Consider the following 20,239-nt stretch of genomic DNA (forward strand, 5'->3'; position numbering starts at 1 on the left):
AACAATTAGCTAATTAAGTTGTTTAAAGTATTGATTAATATTTGTGGATGAGAATTCCACTCCATTTATAAGCATCATTTTACTACACTAAAGTAAATAGTATATTTATAGTATATTTAACAATTTATTGAGGAAACAACTACTAGAAATTTGTCGTATACAACAGTAGTAACTTTAACAATATAAATTTTCCAGTAACAAATGTAGCATAACTTATCTGATTGACATTAATCATTCAATTTACAAATATAACCAAACATCATATAGGCCAAACAAATGTACCGGAATCAGATTGTGTTTCCCATTACGTATTAAGGTTGGTTCAATGTATTTTATTATTCTTACGTGGAAAATATATTATTAATCAGCAATTTTGCATAGGGAAGTTGTAAATCTAATTGGATACAAATGAACATGATTAGTGGATATCGGTCAACTCTGAAAGGACCATTTGCGTAATGGTAGCATTAAACATAGCATAACTAAATAGTGCACAAATGAAACTAATTTACTAAATGAAGTAATATGAATCTTAGATTAAACTTAAATATATTATATATATATATATATATATATGTATGTGTGTGTGTGTGTGATTTGTTAGTTTAGTACTAGTACATGAATAAACCACAGTGGTGGCCGGGCACGTTGAGTGATCGACTCATAATTTCGGCACCAAAGGTTCACAATTCGAGTCCCGACCTGGGCATAAGTCTTCCATTGTGAATGTTCCTTCACCAGTTTCATTTTATCATCATTCATCCTCGTAATTAGGACATGCAATCATTATTTTTGTTAATATTATTGTAATTTAAGTAAGCTTAAGTGTAATCCTATCAAGATTAATAATAATAATAATAAACAGAGACGAGGCACAAAGTTAGAAAATACAGATTCAACTATATATAGAATTATATTAACAATTATCAGCCAGTTCAAGCTTAAATTCCCCTTCTACCAGGTTGAAACAGAAAAGTAACTATACATGCTATTACTATGAAGGAGAAATATTGTTAAGGCAGTAGTTTTCCACTATGAAAGAAATAAAAGTCTCATAAAACTTTATTGACTCAAGCTTTGGTACATCATACAATCTTGTCCATACTTCGCATTTACATGCTGCAGATTAATTGTACACACATATTCAAAATGAAACTTCACATACATTATACATATCAAAGTTATTCATTTTCAAGATGATGTGAAAATATCAATTGCTATTTAGTTACACATTAGTTTCTTCTGTCATCGAATCTTCCATATCTTTCGTTTGTAGCATTATTATAAGTAGTCATTGAGGAGTTATTCTGAGGAAGTAGCCCAATTGCACCCAGCTACTTAATTGATAGCTTAGTTCTTACATGAAAATTTAATTTTCTTATACTTTTCTTTGGGGGAGGGTGTTGCAGTAGATAATGCTATCCTAACACGATTTTTCGCGGTTACTTAGTTGAAGAAGTAACTGATTCCTATAGAACATTGACTCACTTACTTATAAAAGGAAGTATATTTATGTTTGAAAATAGTAACATAGTTCTCCAGGGGTCCCGGGTTCATTCCCTGGTGAAGTTACATAGTGGTCCGAATTCCACTTTAAACTGTAGACCCAGTATCCATTAGCCTATCTGTGCTAACAGTGGACTTACTGTATAACAAACTTTGACATTTTTTTTGGGACATAGTTCACAATTAAGAAAACAACTCAATATCAATTGATGAAAGAATAACTCAGCTGCAGTTATTCCTTACGAAAAGTAGCACATTTCCAGTTACTTCTGTAGTAAATATTAGTTTTCTTTCACAACTTGTTTAGGCCACAAAAAGCAAATAAGAAGTTCTTATTATGCAGTATTTATCTCTCCAAGTAAGACTTACTCAGCGATTGTTCCATAAGATTCAATAGTCAACATTTCAGACATAACTTTCATATTCCCAATATATATATGTATGTGATGAAAACGTTGAAATAGGACACTGCGATTCCATTTTAAACTGCAGACTCGTCCAATTAGCCTAACTGACCATAAAGTAGATTAAAAACAGGCTTTGATTACAAGGTAACGCCGTCGCCTTGAAGCCAAAGGGTCCCGAGTTCGATACCCGGGGACGGCACATATTGGTCCCACTTTAAACTGCAGGTCCAGTCCCGATTTGCCTATCTACTATAAAGTAGACTTAGAAGGAAAAAATCTCAACCTTAAAACAAGTTTGAAAAATAGAGAAAATACTTTTAACTTACTTTTCGTTCCTCTTATCACTACTTCCATAAACCAATTATAGATGTTATTAGAGAAAATATTACTTTTCGTTACAGTTTTCGTGAAGATAGTACTTCCGTTCCATTAACTCGAACACCTAACTTGATGGGGGGTGAAGATAGGTTTTGTTGAAGACAAGGCAATTACTTCAATGTAATTTCAAGCTTAGATCTAACGTAAGAGATCGTTTTAAACTACAAAAGTGCACAACATTGTGAAAAATGCAACGACTTAAAATAATAGTAACTTGACAGACACAGTACAGTGTTTGAATATCATGCTCCTAGCAACAGCCGCCATTAAAATCGAAATATTCTCACAGTATGTGGTTGTGATTCACACAGGTGAATCCGTAAACTGAAGCGACCGCAGCGCGCTAGTAGCGGAAGTGGCGAACTAGAAACTCCATGACTGTAAGCGAAAAGATAGGGCTTCTTAGTCGTTTGAGTGTCTTCTATTGGAAATCTACGATGTTGGGTAGAGCTCATTGTAGGGCATCTTGTTGTAAATTCTAGCACCCAGGCCCCCAAAGAGTGAACTTAGAGCTTCCTCTACAGTTGGTCCAAGTTCCTTAATCACCTCTAAAAAGTTCTCATTTAGAAAGGTATTCATTGTTGCACCTAAAAATGAGCAGAGAGGTCAAAATGTGGTTGTATAACATGCAAGACATACATTGTAACAAGTTAGCATTTATTCTTACAACATTCCTCACTATTTCAACGATGTATCCTTTTTAGCATTGATTTTGCAATGTTCAAATTCGAACAAATGTTTTCAACTTTTTTATTAATATGTTTTGAAGATTGCATATTATTTTCTTTTGTTCGTTATAACGATCATACTACGAGAATTAAGTCACTTTAATAATATGACGTATTGAACTCCTAACTTGTATATTGTAATTTGAAGAAGGGTCTTGATATGTTTGTAGGTATCCTCTTTTTTTATCAATTGAATATCACTTTTTGACATATTTTGACAATTTTTTGTCAACGTTTTAGCGTTTAGCGATGTTTTTAGTACAATTTTCAATGCATTATTTTTTTTCCCACTCACACTTGGTAGGTATTTCACGATCTTACGTGATATAACTTAACCTATCCTTTTTTTCTTACTTGTTGTTTCAAAATAGTACTTTGTAGGTATCCTCTTTCTTTATCAATTGAATATCAGTTTTTGACATATTTTGACAATTTTTTTGTCGATGTTTTAGCGTTTAGCGATGTACATGATGAATCCACAAACAGATTTTTCCTAAGTCTTACCGTTTCCAAGATAACCCCACTTCCGGTCGCCATTTTGGATTTCCGAGCATAGGTTCTATTCATATTTTACTTACATATAGGCGTACGTGATGAATCCGCAAACAGATTTTTCATAAGTCTTACCGTTTCCAAGATAACACCACTTCCGGTCGCCATTTTGGATTTCCGAGCATAGGTTCTATTCATATTTTACTTACATATAGGTGTACATGATGAAACACCAAACAGATTTTTCCTAAGTCTTACCGTTTCCAAGATAACCCCACTTCCGGTCGCCATTTTGGATTTTCGAGCATAGGTTCTATTCATATTTTACTTACATATAGGTGTACATGATGAAACACCAAACAGATTTTTCCTAAGTCTTACCGTTTCCAAGATAACCCCACTTCCGGTCGCCATTTTGGATTTCCGAACATAGGTTCTATTCATATTTTACTTACATATAGGTGTACATGATGAAACACCAAACAGATTTTTCCTAAGTCTTACCGTTTCCAAGATAACCCCACTTCCGGTCGCCATTTTGGATTTCCGAACATAGGTTCTATTCATACTTTTTATCACGTATAGGCGTACATGATGAATCCGCAAACAGATTTTTCCTAAGTCTTACCGTTTCCAAGACAACCCCACTTCCGGTCGCCATTTTCGATTTCCGAGCATAGAAGTAGGTGGAACCGTACGTTCTGGAACTATACTTTGACCTACTTTTTATTTTACGACGTTTTACGCACTAAACTAACCTACAATGAGAGAAAAATGGATAGAAAAAGCTCTGGCATCACTTTTTAAGCTTTTTTTTACCTCCTGCAAATCTTGCTCTTATGCTACCTCGCCTTTTGACCTACTTTTGAAATGACTTACGACATTTTCCTATAAGGAGGCTGTCTTCTCTTACGGTAAGGTCCCTCAGTGTAATCTACTACGACCTGCTAATAGGCTTCTGCTCTCAGCGTAATCCGTTTTTACGGACTAAACTAACCTACAATGAGAGAAAAGTGGACAGAAGAGAAGCTCTGGCATCACTTTTTAAGATATTTTTTACCTCCTGCAATTTTTTGCTCTTATGCTAACCTCACCCTTTGACCTACTTTTGAAATGACTTACGACATTTTCCTATAAGGCTGTCTCCCCTTACGATGTTTTCCTGTAAGGCGTACGTTCTAGCAACGCCCATTGACCTACTTTTGAAGTGACTTACGACATTTTCCTATAAGGCTGTCTCCTCTTACGGCAATCGTCTGTCCCTCAGTGTAATCTACTACGACCTGCTCTCAGCGTAATCTGCTACGATCTTTTTTTAAAACTCATGTGTGATCTTCTACGGCGTGTGTGTGATAATCAAAATTATTTTTGTTAAGGCCCCCAAAGAAAAAATCCCGCCAGAGGGGTGTGTGGTGTCCAACACAGTTCTAATGGTCATGGCTATCAAAGCCATATGCCTCTGTATAGAGTTTCATGTGTTTTTTTTGTCCTATGGGACATCTCTGTTTGTCAAAAATTCGAGATATTTGCAATTTAACGCTGGGGACTTAGAAAATTTTCGATTGATGAAAAAAAATTGGTTCCATGACGACCTATGTTTATTTTGGTATGGGAGGACAGAGGACACCGAGACTCGGCCGACACACTAAACCCGACCTCTCTACGACTATTCGTTCAAAAGTTACGAGTGATCAAAAAGTTTTGGGCGGGGGGTGGGCTAACTTCTTACCCCTTGACCCCAGGACCACCAAAACTTGGTATACGTATTCTACACCTCCAAAATCGACAGGGGGCATCTAACGATGCCAGTATGGGGGTGTTTTTCGATATATTTTTTCGATAACTCTTACCATTTTCGAGATATTTGCAATTTAAGATTTTTTTAACGCTGGACTTAGAAAATTTTAGGAATATTTTTTTTTTTGTTCCATGACGACCTATGTTTATTTTGGTATGGGAGGACAGAGGACACCGAGACTCGGCCGACACACTAAACCCGACCTCTCTACGCGTACTCTACGTCACCAAAAAAGGTTAAAGGTTCCAAATAACAATAGTTAGAGTTTCCCTAATCTAGTAAAGTGGATTGGTTGAAATCTCCAAGGCGTATTTTGTATTTTTTTTTCAAATATGAACACGTTAAAACTGAACTGTCTCGGATTTTTGAGTTTTGTATTCGCCCTGAGAAAATTCTATATAAAATAACATACCTGAAAATTATATTCACAGTAGATTGATTTTTTTTGAGTTTTGTAATCACCTCAAGAAATTCTATATAAAATAACATACCTGAAAATTGTATTCACAGTAGATTGAATTCTTGAGTTTTTTGTATTCGCACACAAGAAATTCTATATAAATAACATACCTGAAATTCTATTTACAGTAGATTGAATTTTTGAGTTTTGTAATCACTCCAAGAAATTCTATATAAAATAACATACCTGAAAATTGTATCGCTATATACTAGACTTTTTGATTTCTGTGATTTTGGAGAAAGCAATGGCATCCACCACCAGTTTTAATCGTAAAAATGATAAAACTGAATGTGTTACTTGTGGGAAGCTAATCTCAAGGAACAATTTATCGGTACACAGAGCAAGATGTAGCGAAACAGGTTCGAGAATTAATCGTTTGTTACCTTCCAAGTCTTGTGCTCGATGCGGAAAGATGATCAGCATTGCACATTTAAGTAAACACCTCAAAATTTGCAAAACATCGACCGGACAAGCATCGAAAAGGAAAATCGATAATGTAGATACGGAAGCTTCCACTTCCAAACTAAGTAAATTATCCAATGAACGCAAACCAATTAGATCTGCATTCAACGACCAACTCCAGGATTTTTCAATTAAGTCAGAACCAGGTCGTGACATCCTTAGTTTCTTGGATGAAACGAAAACATCTGTACTAAATATTTTAAAAGATAAACTTGAAAACAACTCTATAAAAGTATACGTTGTTCTGTTTTCTGAATACGAGAAAGTTGATGGCACAACGAGTATTTTTTATCATCGTACAAAAAACCAGACTCTTTATTTTGCTGACGTCGAAAATTTAGACAACTTCTATTATAAAGTTACCAATGAGCTGGTTAAGAAACACGACGATTTCGAGGCTAAAGGGTCGGGATGGTCTCTGTGTGGAAGTCCTCACATGTTAACCGTTTACGTGAACCGATTCTCGCCTCTTCGAGCTTCCAGCTATGTTCCTCTTCCACCGAACATTCAACACAAGAGGGCTGTGTTAAATATACAGAACAGCGATAACAAGTGTTTCCTTTGGTGTGTGTTGGCTGCACTGCATCCTGTTTATTGCAAAAATAATCCACAGTGGGTTGGACATTACAAACAATACGAGTCCGAGTTTGAAAGTGTAATGTCTGGCATCGAATACCCAGTGACATTGTCGGATATAACAAAGTTTGAAAATCGTGCAGGAAAACGCATCGCTATTAATGTATATTCCTTCACGTCAGATAAATATCTCGTGCATCCCGTCAGGATAAGCGATATCGACGATGACGATGCTCGTGTGATTAATCTTCTTCTAATTTCAAACGAGGATGTCTATCATTACACACTAATTCGTTCAATGTCTCGATTACTAGGAAGCCAAACAACCAAGCATGAACATTGCATCGAAGTTTGTCCGAGATGTCTAACCATGTTCGACGATCGAAAACAACTCGATTATCAAAATTACACCGGACGTCAAATTGCTATCGAGAAACTTGCCGAACATAAAATTTATTGCGGTGACAACAGACCGGCTAGAATGTTGATGCCCGAAACGAACGAAGTCGAAGAATTCAAAATGCACAAGGCATTGTTAGAACATCCCGCAATCATCGTCGCAGATTTCGAGGCGTTCCTCAAACCACTCTCCTACTGCGAACCGGATCCCGAAATTTCCTCCACAACGCCGTACCAGCTTCATCAACCTAATAGTTTCGGCTATGTTGTTGTGCGACGCGATAAAATAAATGAAGCATATATATACCGCGGGCCAAATGTAATCGAACACTTCCTGGAAAAAATGGTGGAGGAGGTTGAGGTAATTGGTAGCGTACTGCTTACATCAAAACCGATGGCACCTTTAACTGAAAATGAACTTCAAAATTACAATTCCACTGAGGTGTGTCCGGTATGTGATCAAAGTTTCACTGATGAGAACAAAAAAATATTCCACCACGATCATTTCAGCGGAAACTACATAGGTGGAATTTGCAACACGTGCAATCTTAAAATCCAGAAACCTAAATTCATCCCCATATTTTTTCACAACGGAAGCGGATATGATTTTCACCACCTGGTGAGACATCTTGGCTACGATCCGAAACGTATAGGTGTCTTGGCCGAGAATGAAGAACGATACATTAGTCTCAGCAAGCAAGTGTCGATTCCGGGAACAAAAAATACAATCGAGATGCGCTTCCTGGATTCGTATAGATTTCTCTCTGCAAGTCTGGATGCTCTAGCGAACAAACTCACCGACGATCAATTCAAAATAACTAGAGCTAGTTTTCCCAACGTAGACATAGAACTCGTTAGACGTAAAGGGATTTATCCTTACGAATATGTTAGTGATAATTCTAAATTTAACGACGACGCTCTTCCACTTCCAAGAGAATTTTACAGCAGACTCAGAGAGAAGGGAATCACGGACGAAGAATACCAACACGCGCAACTCATGTGGGAGAAATTAGAATGTAGGACACTCGGAGACTACCACGACGCATACTTAAAATTAGACGTGACGATACTCGCGGATGTTTTTCAAGCGTTCAGGAAAACGGCAACGAATATTTACAAATTAGATCCAGCGTATTTCTACAGCCTACCGCGATTAGCGTGGTCGGCAATGTTATTCCAGACAAAGGTCAAGCTGGAACTGATATCGGACGTTGACATGTTGCTTTTCATCGAAAGAGGGATACGAGGTGGAATGGTGCAATGCGTACAGAGACATGCAAAAGCTAATAACGTACACATGAAAGAAGATTACGATTCATATCGAGCATCGAATTACATCTTCTACGCCGACGTTAATAATCTCTACGGACATGCCATGGTTCAGAAACTTCCTTACGGGGGATTCGAATGGTTAGATCCCACTTCGATAGACATTATTCATTTCGACGATAGCGAGTGTGGTTTCTTCGCAGAGGTAGATCTCCAATTCTCCGACCACCTGCACGACACGTTTTCGGATTTGCCTCCGACTCCCGAAATCAAATGTCCACCCGACTCGGTTCAAGACAAGCTTTTGTTAACATTGGACCCTAAACAGAGATACGTCGTCCACTACAAGAATCTCCGGTTTTTGATTGGGAAGGGTGTTCAGATAGTAAATGTTAGAAGAATACTAAAGTTTAAACATTCCACGTGGTTAAGACCTTACATAGAAACTAACACACAACATAGAACAGCCGCCACTTCCGATTTAGACAAGGACTTCTTTAAATTAATGAACAATGCGGTGTACGGAAAGACCATGGAGAATGTTAGAAAGCACGTAGACGTGAAATTAATTTCCGATAAGAATAAATGTCGGAAGTGGATAGCCGATCCTAGATTCAAGTCGAGAAAAATTTACAACGAGAATTTGGCACTTTTCAATCTAGATATAAAATTGATGAAATTCAGAAAACCAATTTACGTTGGCGCAACGGTTCTCGACTTGTCGAAACTTTACAAGTAGTAGTACTTGTGCTATTATAAACTCAAGAAAGGAAGAGCTCTCCCCAAGCATATTTGGCTATACTTAAAACTAGCTCAACATGAGCATATAAGCTTTTTGCTCAAGTGTAGCACCCCCTCTAATCCAAGATTTTTGTAAAAAAGCCCTCATGGATTCCATGAGAAAGGAAGAGCCCCCTCAGATTGATGTGCCTATACTTACAAAAAGGCACTTCTGTGAGATTGTTGTCCATAAACTTGTTAAAAATATGCCCCTCTTGATATTGTATGATATATGCAAGTTATTCAAGAAAAATAGGCAAGTTATTCAAGATCTAGAGAATGGCAAGAGATTTTTGAAAAATTATAGAGATCAAAAAGTTGCATCTTGAAATGCCCATGAGAAATCACCAAGCCCCATGTCTCTAGCATTCATGGTTCCGAAGATATTAACAACTTTGTTAATATTGCACTTTTCAGAAAATTCTATTTATAGAACAGATATAAATCAGAGATTTGTAGCTTAAATATTGCATATAACAGGAAAATTATAGAGACATAAAATGTAGAGAATCTCGAATAGAATATGTCTACAAAATTTCAAGTCTCCAGTATTGATAGTTTCTGAAAAATCTCAAATTTAAAAAAATTATCGATTTTTTAACAAAACTTCTAAACAGCCTCTAGATTTCAAATATGCAACCCCCATGCTCCTATCTTGAAAATTAGGCAAGTTATTCAAGATCTAGAGAACAGCAAGATATTTTGAAAAATTTATAGACATCAAAAAGTTGCATCTTGACATGCCCAGGCCAAAGCAACAAACCCCATGTCTCTAGGATTCATGGTTCCGAAGATATAAGAGAAACAAAATTATCGATTTTTTCCAAAATTTCAGTATGTTGCTCGGGGGGCCAAGCAGATGTTTGTATATGAGCCACAAGTCTGAAGAGTCTCAATGCCCTAGTACCGGGGAGAATCAATATATTGATTCTCAAGACTGCAGGCAATACATTAGCTCCTCCAATTCCCGAGGTGCTGTGAGCATCGGATCGCTGCAAGCACCTCGGATCAATGTTTGGGGCTATAGTTTCTCCAATTCCCGTGGCGCTGTGGGATAGAGTAGAGGTAAGATCAATACTTTGGGCTTCCTGCACCGTGCGGGCTACAGCAGTTCCTGCGCAGTGAGGCCGGTCAATATTTTGGGCTGTTCTATTGATTTCGAGCGATTCTATTAGAAGCCCCTGATGGATTAGTTCCGGAGAGTCCTGGGGCATGGCGTGCAGTGTTGATTGCATGTACACCCAGCAGAGAAACGGGAGGTACGCACAGGAGAAAATACTCCAGCTATGCAGAATCACCCCCATAAATATAATTATCCTAGGATCAAAATTAGTAACAGAATAGAGAAACAAAAATTATAATAGGGCTTGGATATAGCTACTAGCCACTATATTTTTATTTTGAACACAGCACTTAAAACTAAGTCAAGATGCACCCCCACCCCCACCCACCCCCACCCCCACCCACCCCCACACCTACCTACCCCCACACCTACCCACATCCCCACCCACCCACATCCATACATATTTACTTCCCAGTCCAGTTCTATTGCATTATGTTGTGCAATATTAATTGATTAAATGCTTATGACATAATGTGATGATGTGGTGTTTTCTGATTGGCTCTGTAAATCTATATAAGCCAGGGCACAGTGCAGATTCTTCACCATTGCCGGATCGGCAATGGAACCCACAAGTGGGGGATAGAACCTGAACAGGCTCCACCAAAGTATAGGAGACTTGAAGCATATAATTTGGCGGAATAACCCAAGTAAGGTCATAGAGACAATATACACTAATACAATAAAAGCCAAATTTTTGGCAGGGGGGCCAAAGTGGTTCCTAAATACAAAATAATTAATATCTCAAGAACTAATTGACATAGAGCTTTGCAGTTTTTTTGTCTGCCATACAGTCTGGTGGAATAACCCAAGCAAGATCATAGGAACAATATACACTGGTGCAGTAAAAGCCAATTTTTGGCAGGGGGGCCAAAGTGGTTCCTAAATACAATATCTCAAGAACTAATTGACATAGAGCTTTGCAGTTTTTTTGTCTGTACTGAACCCAACTGATCCAGTATAGAGATTAGATTTAAAACCCAGGAAATTTTATATAAATACCAAAGCGAGAAATATTAACACACACACACACACACACACACAAAGTACAGTACTGAACCCAACTGATCCAGCATAGAATTTTGAATTGAAACCCGGGAAATTGTATATAATAAACAACGGCAAAAATGCCAAAACAAAAATATTGCAATCAGTGCAATAAAAATATATTTAGCTCTAATTGGGCTAGACACCAAAAGATTTGTAACCCAGACAAATGCAGAGCTCCCACAAAAATTTGCCCCAAATGCCATAGAAAATATAACATGCAATACTTCACATATACACATAAAAATACTTGTTCTGCACAGTCATCAACATTGCCCCCACAACCATCCACATCTGGTCTGAAGAGGAAGCATGAAGCACCTGTTAATGCCAGAGCAGCAAAGCAGCCACGCTATGAACCTATCCATAGCAGTTTTAATGCTCAACTTAGGGATTATCGGTTTGTATCAGAGCCAAGATGTGGCATTGAGAATTTTTTGAACAGTATAAATTCTGATCTGCAGGCAATTCTAAATGCACAAAATGGCTCTTATAAACTGTCCCTCAAATTGTATACACAATATAAGAAGCCAAACGGCACAAAATTTACACAGCCCCACATGACAGAAACTGTACCGGTATATTCAAATGCAAATTCAGACACAATAATAAGCAGTTTGATAGATCAATTGAACATTAAACACTCTGAATTTGCTGGAAAAGAGTCTGGATGGAGCCTATGTGGCTCTCCACACAGGTTATATGTTAATATTTCTGAATTCAGCCCATTACAAGGTTCTACATATTTGCCATTACCTATCAATATTAAAAACAGAAGAGCCGTGGTTAATATAGAAAATAATGATAATAAATGCTTTTTGTGGTGTATATTAGCTGCTTTGTTTCCAGTTTCAAGGAATCCTCAGAGAATAAATTATTACAAACAACATGAACATGATTTTGACGATGCAATGGAGGGTTTAGAATATCCAATGACTGTTCAGAATATTGATAAATTTGAAAAAAAGGCCCGGGATATCAATGGCAAACAATTATCTATTAATGTATATATTTGTTCCACTGGTCGTGATAATTGCTTGATAGATCCTCTCAGAATCAGTGATGATGATTCTGCTGTTCCGATTAAGCTGCTCTTAATTGAAGGGGATGGCACATATCATTACACTCTGATACATAATCTTGAAGCTTTAGTCAGAACACAACTAGATAAATCCAATAGAATATTCAGAATATGCGAAAGATGTTTAAGTGTATTTGATGGTAGAAAAACAGTAAATGGGGTTTGTAAAGTGAGTGCAGAAATTGCCAAAAACAAGTTAATTGAGCATCTGAAATATTGTGGCAAACATAAACCTGTTCATATGGTAATGCCAATGCCAAGTGAAAATTGCAAATTCAAAAAGTTTGAAGCCTTGTTGGAACACCCAGTATATATTGTCTGTGATTTTGAATCAAACCTCAAATCTCTTGCATTTTGTAGCCCAGATCCTGAAGAATCTTCTATTACACCATACCAGCTACATGAACCTTCCAGCTTTTGTTATGTGGTTGTACAGGATGGTGTTGTTACCAAAGAATATTCATACATGGGGCCAGATGCCATCAAAATATTTGCACATAAAATAGAAAATGAGTGCCGTGACATAGCATCTAACATCTTATTAAAATCAAAACCCATGCTGCCTTTAACAGAGAAACAGATTGAAGATTTCAACAATGCAAAAAAATGCCCGGTATGTGATTCTGAATTTTCAAATACAAATATCAAGGTGAAACACCATTCTCATACAGATGGTCGATATAAACAGGTCCTGTGTAATAGCTGTAATATTAAGATCAAGAGACCAAGATTTGTCCCCATATTTTGCCATGGAGCATCCAATTATGATTTCCATCATTTGATCAGGTACGAGGGGTTTGAGAAGCAGAATTTAAATATTTTAGCTGAAAATGATGAGAAATATATATCTATTAGCAAAATAATTAAAGTTAATGGATTTTCTATTCAAATAAGATTTCTTGATTCTTACAGATTTTTACCTGATAGCCTGGATACACTGGCCACTCAATTACCTGATGATCAATTCAAAATCACACGTGCAGTGTTTCCAAATCAGGACCCGAAATTAATTAGGCGGAAGGGTGTATATCCATATGATTATGTTACAGATTTTTCTAAATTTGATGAGTGCTCCCTGCCACCACAAGAAGAGTTTTACAGCAAAATCAGAGGATCTGGAATCACTGATGAGGATTATCACCATGCCCAATTGACGTGGAACAATTTAAAATGCAAGACATTTCGTGATTATCACATGGCATATTTGAAACTTGATGTGACCATCTCAGCAGATATAATACAGACATTCAGAAAATCTTGTATGCAAAATTATGGACTGGACCCAGTGTATTTTTTCAGTGCCCCGGGCCTAGCATGGGCTGCAATGTTTTTAAACACTAAAAAGCAATTGGATCTTATCCAAGATCAAGATATGTATCTGTTTATGGAGCAAGGTATAAGAGGGGGGATGGTGCAATGTTCTCAGAGATATGCCAGAGCAAATAACAAATCATATTCCTGATCTATGATCCAGCACTGCTATCAAATTGCTTTTTGGTATTTAAAAACATTGCAGCCCATGCTAGGCCCGGGGCACTGAAAAAATACACTGGGTCCAGTCCATAATTTTGCATACAAGATTTTCTGAATGTCTGTATTATATCTGCTGAGATGGTCACATCAAGTTTCAAATATGCCATGTGATAATCACGAAATGTCTTGCATTTTAAATTGTTCCACGTCAATTGGGCATGGTGATAATCCTCATCAGTGATTCCAGATCCTCTGATTTTGCTGTAAAACTCTTCTTGTGGTGGCAGGGAGCACTCATCAAATTTAGAAAAATCTGTAACATAATCATATGGATATACACCCTTCCGCCTAATTAATTTCGGGTCCTGATTTGGAAACACTGCACGTGTGATTTTGAATTGATCATCAGGTAATTGAGTGGCCAGTGTATCCAGGCTATCAGGTAAAAATCTGTAAGAATCAAGAAATCTTATTTGAATAGAAAATCCATTAACTTTAATTATTTTGCTAATAGATATATATTTCTCATCATTTTCAGCTAAAATATTTAAATTCTGCTTCTCAAACCCCTCGTACCTGATCAAATGATGGAAATCATAATTGGATGCTCCATGGCAAAATATGGGGACAAATCTTGGTCTCTTGATCTTAATATTACAGCTATTACACAGGACCTGTTTATATCGACCATCTGTATGAGAATGGTGTTTCACCTTGATATTTGTATTTGAAAATTCAGAATCACATACCGGGCATTTTTTTGCATTGTTGAAATCTTCAATCTGTTTCTCTGTTAAAGGCAGCATGGGTTTTGATTTTAATAAGATGTTAGATGCTATGTCACGGCACTCATTTTCTATTTTATGTGCAAATATTTTGATGGCATCTGGCCCCATGTATGAATATTCTTTGGTAACAACACCATCCTGTACAACCACATAACAAAAGCTGGAAGGTTCATGTAGCTGGTATGGTGTAATAGAAGATTCTTCAGGATCTGGGCTACAAAATGCAAGAGATTTGAGGTTTGATTCAAAATCACAGACAATATATACTGGGTGTTCCAACAAGGCTTCAAACTTTTTGAATTTGCAATTTTCACTTGGCATTGGCATTACCATATGAACAGGTTTATGTTTGCCACAATATTTCAGATGCTCAATTAACTTGTTTTTGGCAATTTCTGCACTCACTTTACAAACCCCATTTACTGTTTTTCTACCATCAAATACACTTAAACATCTTTCGCATATTCTGAATATTCTATTGGATTTATCTAGTTGTGTTCTGACTAAAGCTTCAAGATTATGTATCAGAGTGTAATGATATGTGCCATCCCCTTCAATTAAGAGCAGCTTAATCGGAACAGCAGAATCATCATCACTGATTCTGAGAGGATCTATCAAGCAATTATCACGACCAGTGGAACAAATATATACATTAATAGATAATTGTTTGCCATTGATATCCCGGGCCTTTTTTTCAAATTTATCAATATTCTGAACAGTCATTGGATATTCTAAACCCTCCATTGCATCGTCAAAATCATGTTCATGTTGTTTGTAATAATTTATTCTCTGAGGATTCCTTGAAACTGGAAACAAAGCAGCTAATATACACCACAAAAAGCATTTATTATCATTATTTTCTATATTAACCACGGCTCTTCTGTTTTTAATATTGATAGGTAATGGCAAATATGTAGAACCTTGTAATGGGCTGAATTCAGAAATATTAACATATAACCTGTGTGGAGAGCCACATAGGCTCCATCCAGACTCTTTTCCAGCAAATTCAGAGTGTTTAATGTTCAATTGATCTATCAAACTGCTTATTATTGTGTCTGAATTTGCATTTGAATATACCGGTACAGTTTCTGTCATGTGGGGCTGTGTAAATTTTGTGCCGTTTGGCTTCTTATATTGTGTATACAATTTGAGGGACAGTTTATAAGAGCCATTTTGTGCATTTAGAATTGCCTGCAGATCAGAATTTATACTGTTCAAAAAATTCTCAATGCCACATCTTGGCTCTGATACAAACCGATAATCCCTAAGTTGAGCATTAAAACTGCTATGGATAGGTTCATAGCGTGGCTGCTTTGCTGCTCTGGCATTAACAGGTGCTTCATGCTTCCTCTTCAGACCAGATGTGGATGGTTGTGGGGGCAATGTTGATGACTGTGCAGAACAAGTATTTTTATGTGTATATGTGAAGTATTGCATGTTATATTTTCTATGGCATTTGGGGCAAATTTTTGTGGGAGCTCTGCATTTGTCTGGGTTACAAATCTTTTGGTGTCTAGCCCAATTAGAGCTAAATATATTTTTATTGCACTGATTGCAATATTTTTGTTTTGGCATTTTTGCCGTTGTTTATTATATACAATTTCCCGGGTTTCAATTCAAAATTCTATGCTGGATCAGTTGGGTTCAGTACTGTACTTTGTGTGTGTGTGTGTGTGTGTGTGTTAATATTTCTCGCTTTGGTATTTATATAAAATTTCCTGGGTTTTAAATCTAATCTCTATACTGGATCAGTTGGGTTCAGTACAGACAAAAAGACTGCAAAGCTCTATGTCAATTAGTTCTTGAGATATTGTATTTAGGAACCACTTTGGCCCCCCTGCCAAAAATTGGCTTTTACTGCACCAGTGTATATTGTTCCTATGATCTTGCTTGGGTTATTCCACCAGACTGTATGGCAGACAAAAAAACTGCAAAGCTCTATGTCAATTAGTTCTTGAGATATTAATTATTTTGTATTTAGGAACCACTTTGGCCCCCCTGCCAAAAATTTGGCTTTTATTGTATTAGTGTATATTGTCTCTATGACCTTACTTGGGTTATTCCGCCAAATTATATGCTTCAAGTCTCCTATACTTTGGTGGAGCCTGTTCAGGTTCTATCCCCCACTTGTGGGTTCCATTGCCGATCCGGCAATGGTGAAGAATCTGCACTGTGCCCTGGCTTATATAGATTTACAGAGCCAATCAGAAAACACCACATCATCACATTATGTCATAAGCATTTAATCAATTAATATTGCACAACATAATGCAATAGAACTGGACTGGGAAGTAAATATGTATGGATGTGGGTGGGTGGGGATGTGGGTAGGTGTGGGGGTAGGTAGGTGTGGGGGTGGGTGGGGGTGGGGGTGGGTGGGGGTGGGGGTGCATCTTGACTTAGTTTTAAGTGCTGTGTTCAAAATAAAAATATAGTGGCTAGTAGCTATATCCAAGCCCTATTATAATTTTTGTTTCTCTATTCTGTTACTAATTTTGATCCTAGGATAATTATATTTATGGGGGTGATTCTGCATAGCTGGAGTATTTTCTCCTGTGCGTACCTCCCGTTTCTCTGCTGGGTGTACATGCAATCAACACTGCACGCCATGCCCCAGGACTCTCCGGAACTAATCCATCAGGGGCTTCTAATAGAATCGCTCGAAATCAATAGAACAGCCCAAAATATTGACCGGCCTCACTGCGCAGGAACTGCTGTAGCCCGCACGGTGCAGGAAGCCCAAAGTATTGATCTTACCTCTACTCTATCCCACAGCGCCACGGGAATTGGAGAAACTATAGCCCCAAACATTGATCCGAGGTGCTTGCAGCGATCCGATGCTCACAGCACCTCGGGAATTGGAGGAGCTAATGTATTGCCTGCAGTCTTGAGAATCAATATATTGATTCTCCCCGGTACTAGGGCATTGAGACTCTTCAGACTTGTGGCTCATATACAAACATCTGCTTGGCCCCCCGAGCAACATACTGAAATTTTGGAAAAAATCGATAATTTTGTTTCTCTTATATCTTCGGAACCATGAATCCTAGAGACATGGGGTTTGTTGCTTTGGCCTGGGCATGTCAAGATGCAACTTTTTGATGTCTATAAATTTTTCAAAATATCTTGCTGTTCTCTAGATCTTGAATAACTTGCCTAATTTTCAAGATAGGAGCATGGGGGTTGCATATTTGAAATCTAGAGGCTGTTTAGAAGTTTTGTTAAAAAATCGATAATTTTTTTAAATTTGAGATTTTTCAGAAACTATCAATACTGGAGACTTGAAATTTTGTAGACATATTCTATTCGAGATTCTCTACATTTTATGTCTCTATAATTTTCCTGTTATATGCAATATTTAAGCTACAAATCTCTGATTTATATCTGTTCTATAAATAGAATTTTCTGAAAAGTGCAATATTAACAAAGTTGTTAATATCTTCGGAACCATGAATGCTAGAGACATGGGGCTTGGTGATTTCTCATGGGCATTTCAAGATGCAACTTTTTGATCTCTATAATTTTTCAAAAATCTCTTGCCATTCTCTAGATCTTGAATAACTTGCCTATTTTTCTTGAATAACTTGCATATATCATACAATATCAAGAGGGGCATATTTTTAACAAGTTTATGGACAACAATCTCACAGAAGTGCCTTTTTGTAAGTATAGGCACATCAATCTGAGGGGGCTCTTCCTTTCTCATGGAATCCATGAGGGCTTTTTTACAAAAATCTTGGATTAGAGGGGGTGCTACACTTGAGCAAAAAGCTTATATGCTCATGTTGAGCTAGTTTTAAGTATAGCCAAATATGCTTGGGGAGAGCTCTTCCTTTCTTGAGTTTATAATAGCACAAGTACTACTACTTGTAAAGTTTCGACAAGTCGAGAACCGTTGCGCCAACGTAAATTGGTTTTCTGAATTTCATCAATTTTATATCTAGATTGAAAAGTGCCAAATTCTCGTTGTAAATTTTTCTCGACTTGAATCTAGGATCGGCTATCCACTTCCGACATTTATTCTTATCGGAAATTAATTTCACGTCTACGTGCTTTCTAACATTCTCCATGGTCTTTCCGTACACCGCATTGTTCATTAATTTAAAGAAGTCCTTGTCTAAATCGGAAGTGGCGGCTGTTCTATGTTGTGTGTTAGTTTCTATGTAAGGTCTTAACCACGTGGAATGTTTAAACTTTAGTATTCTTCTAACATTTACTATCTGAACACCCTTCCCAATCAAAAACCGGAGATTCTTGTAGTGGACGACGTATCTCTGTTTAGGGTCCAATGTTAACAAAAGCTTGTCTTGAACCGAGTCGGGTGGACATTTGATTTCGGGAGTCGGAGGCAAATCCGAAAACGTGTCGTGCAGGTGGTCGGAGAATTGGAGATCTACCTCTGCGAAGAAACCACACTCGCTATCGTCGAAATGAATAATGTCTATCGAAGTGGGATCTAACCATTCGAATCCCCCGTAAGGAAGTTTCTGAACCATGGCATGTCCGTAGAGATTATTAACGTCGGCGTAGAAGATGTAATTCGATGCTCGATATGAATCGTAATCTTCTTTCATGTGTACGTTATTAGCTTTTGCATGTCTCTGTACGCATTGCACCATTCCACCTCGTATCCCTCTTTCGATGAAAAGCAACATGTCAACGTCCGATATCAGTTCCAGCTTGACCTTTGTCTGGAATAACATTGCCGACCACGCTAATCGCGGTAGGCTGTAGAAATACGCTGGATCTAATTTGTAAATATTCGTTGCCGTTTTCCTGAACGCTTGAAAAACATCCGCGAGTATCGTCACGTCTAATTTTAAGTATGCGTCGTGGTAGTCTCCGAGTGTCCTACATTCTAATTTCTCCCACATGAGTTGCGCGTGTTGGTATTCTTCGTCCGTGATTCCCTTCTCTCTGAGTCTGCTGTAAAATTCTCTTGGAAGTGGAAGAGCGTCGTCGTTAAATTTAGAATTATCACTAACATATTCGTAAGGATAAATCCCTTTACGTCTAACGAGTTCTATGTCTACGTTGGGAAAACTAGCTCTAGTTATTTTGAATTGATCGTCGGTGAGTTTGTTCGCTAGAGCATCCAGACTTGCAGAGAGAAATCTATACGAATCCAGGAAGCGCATCTCGATTGTATTTTTTGTTCCCGGAATCGACACTTGCTTGCTGAGACTAATGTATCGTTCTTCATTCTCGGCCAAGACACCTATACGTTTCGGATCGTAGCCAAGATGTCTCACCAGGTGGTGAAAATCATATCCGCTTCCGTTGTGAAAAAATATGGGGATGAATTTAGGTTTCTGGATTTTAAGATTGCACGTGTTGCAAATTCCACCTATGTAGTTTCCGCTGAAATGATCGTGGTGGAATATTTTTTTGTTCTCATCAGTGAAACTTTGATCACATACCGGACACACCTCAGTGGAATTGTAATTTTGAAGTTCATTTTCAGTTAAAGGTGCC

At 37.5% G+C, this 20,239-nt stretch overlaps 1 protein-coding gene across 1 annotated transcript in view; it reads right to left on the reverse strand.

Annotated features, from left to right (window-relative positions):
- Positions 1-970: 970 nt before the first annotated feature.
- LOC145994305 (protein takeout-like) overlaps positions 971-20,239 on the reverse strand; it is a 42,664-nt gene continuing 23,395 nt past the window's right edge. The window contains exon 6 of the mRNA XM_083130408.1: positions 971-2,878. Coding sequence (XP_082986534.1) covers positions 2,724-2,878 — 155 coding nt within the window. The 3' untranslated portion in view covers positions 971-2,723. The remainder of the gene's footprint in view (positions 2,879-20,239) is intronic.

Source organism: Lepisma saccharinum, chromosome 10, assembly GCF_977018435.1.
Source record: "Lepisma saccharinum chromosome 10, izLepSacc3.1, whole genome shotgun sequence".
Lineage (NCBI taxonomy): Eukaryota > Metazoa > Arthropoda > Insecta > Zygentoma > Lepismatidae > Lepisma > Lepisma saccharinum.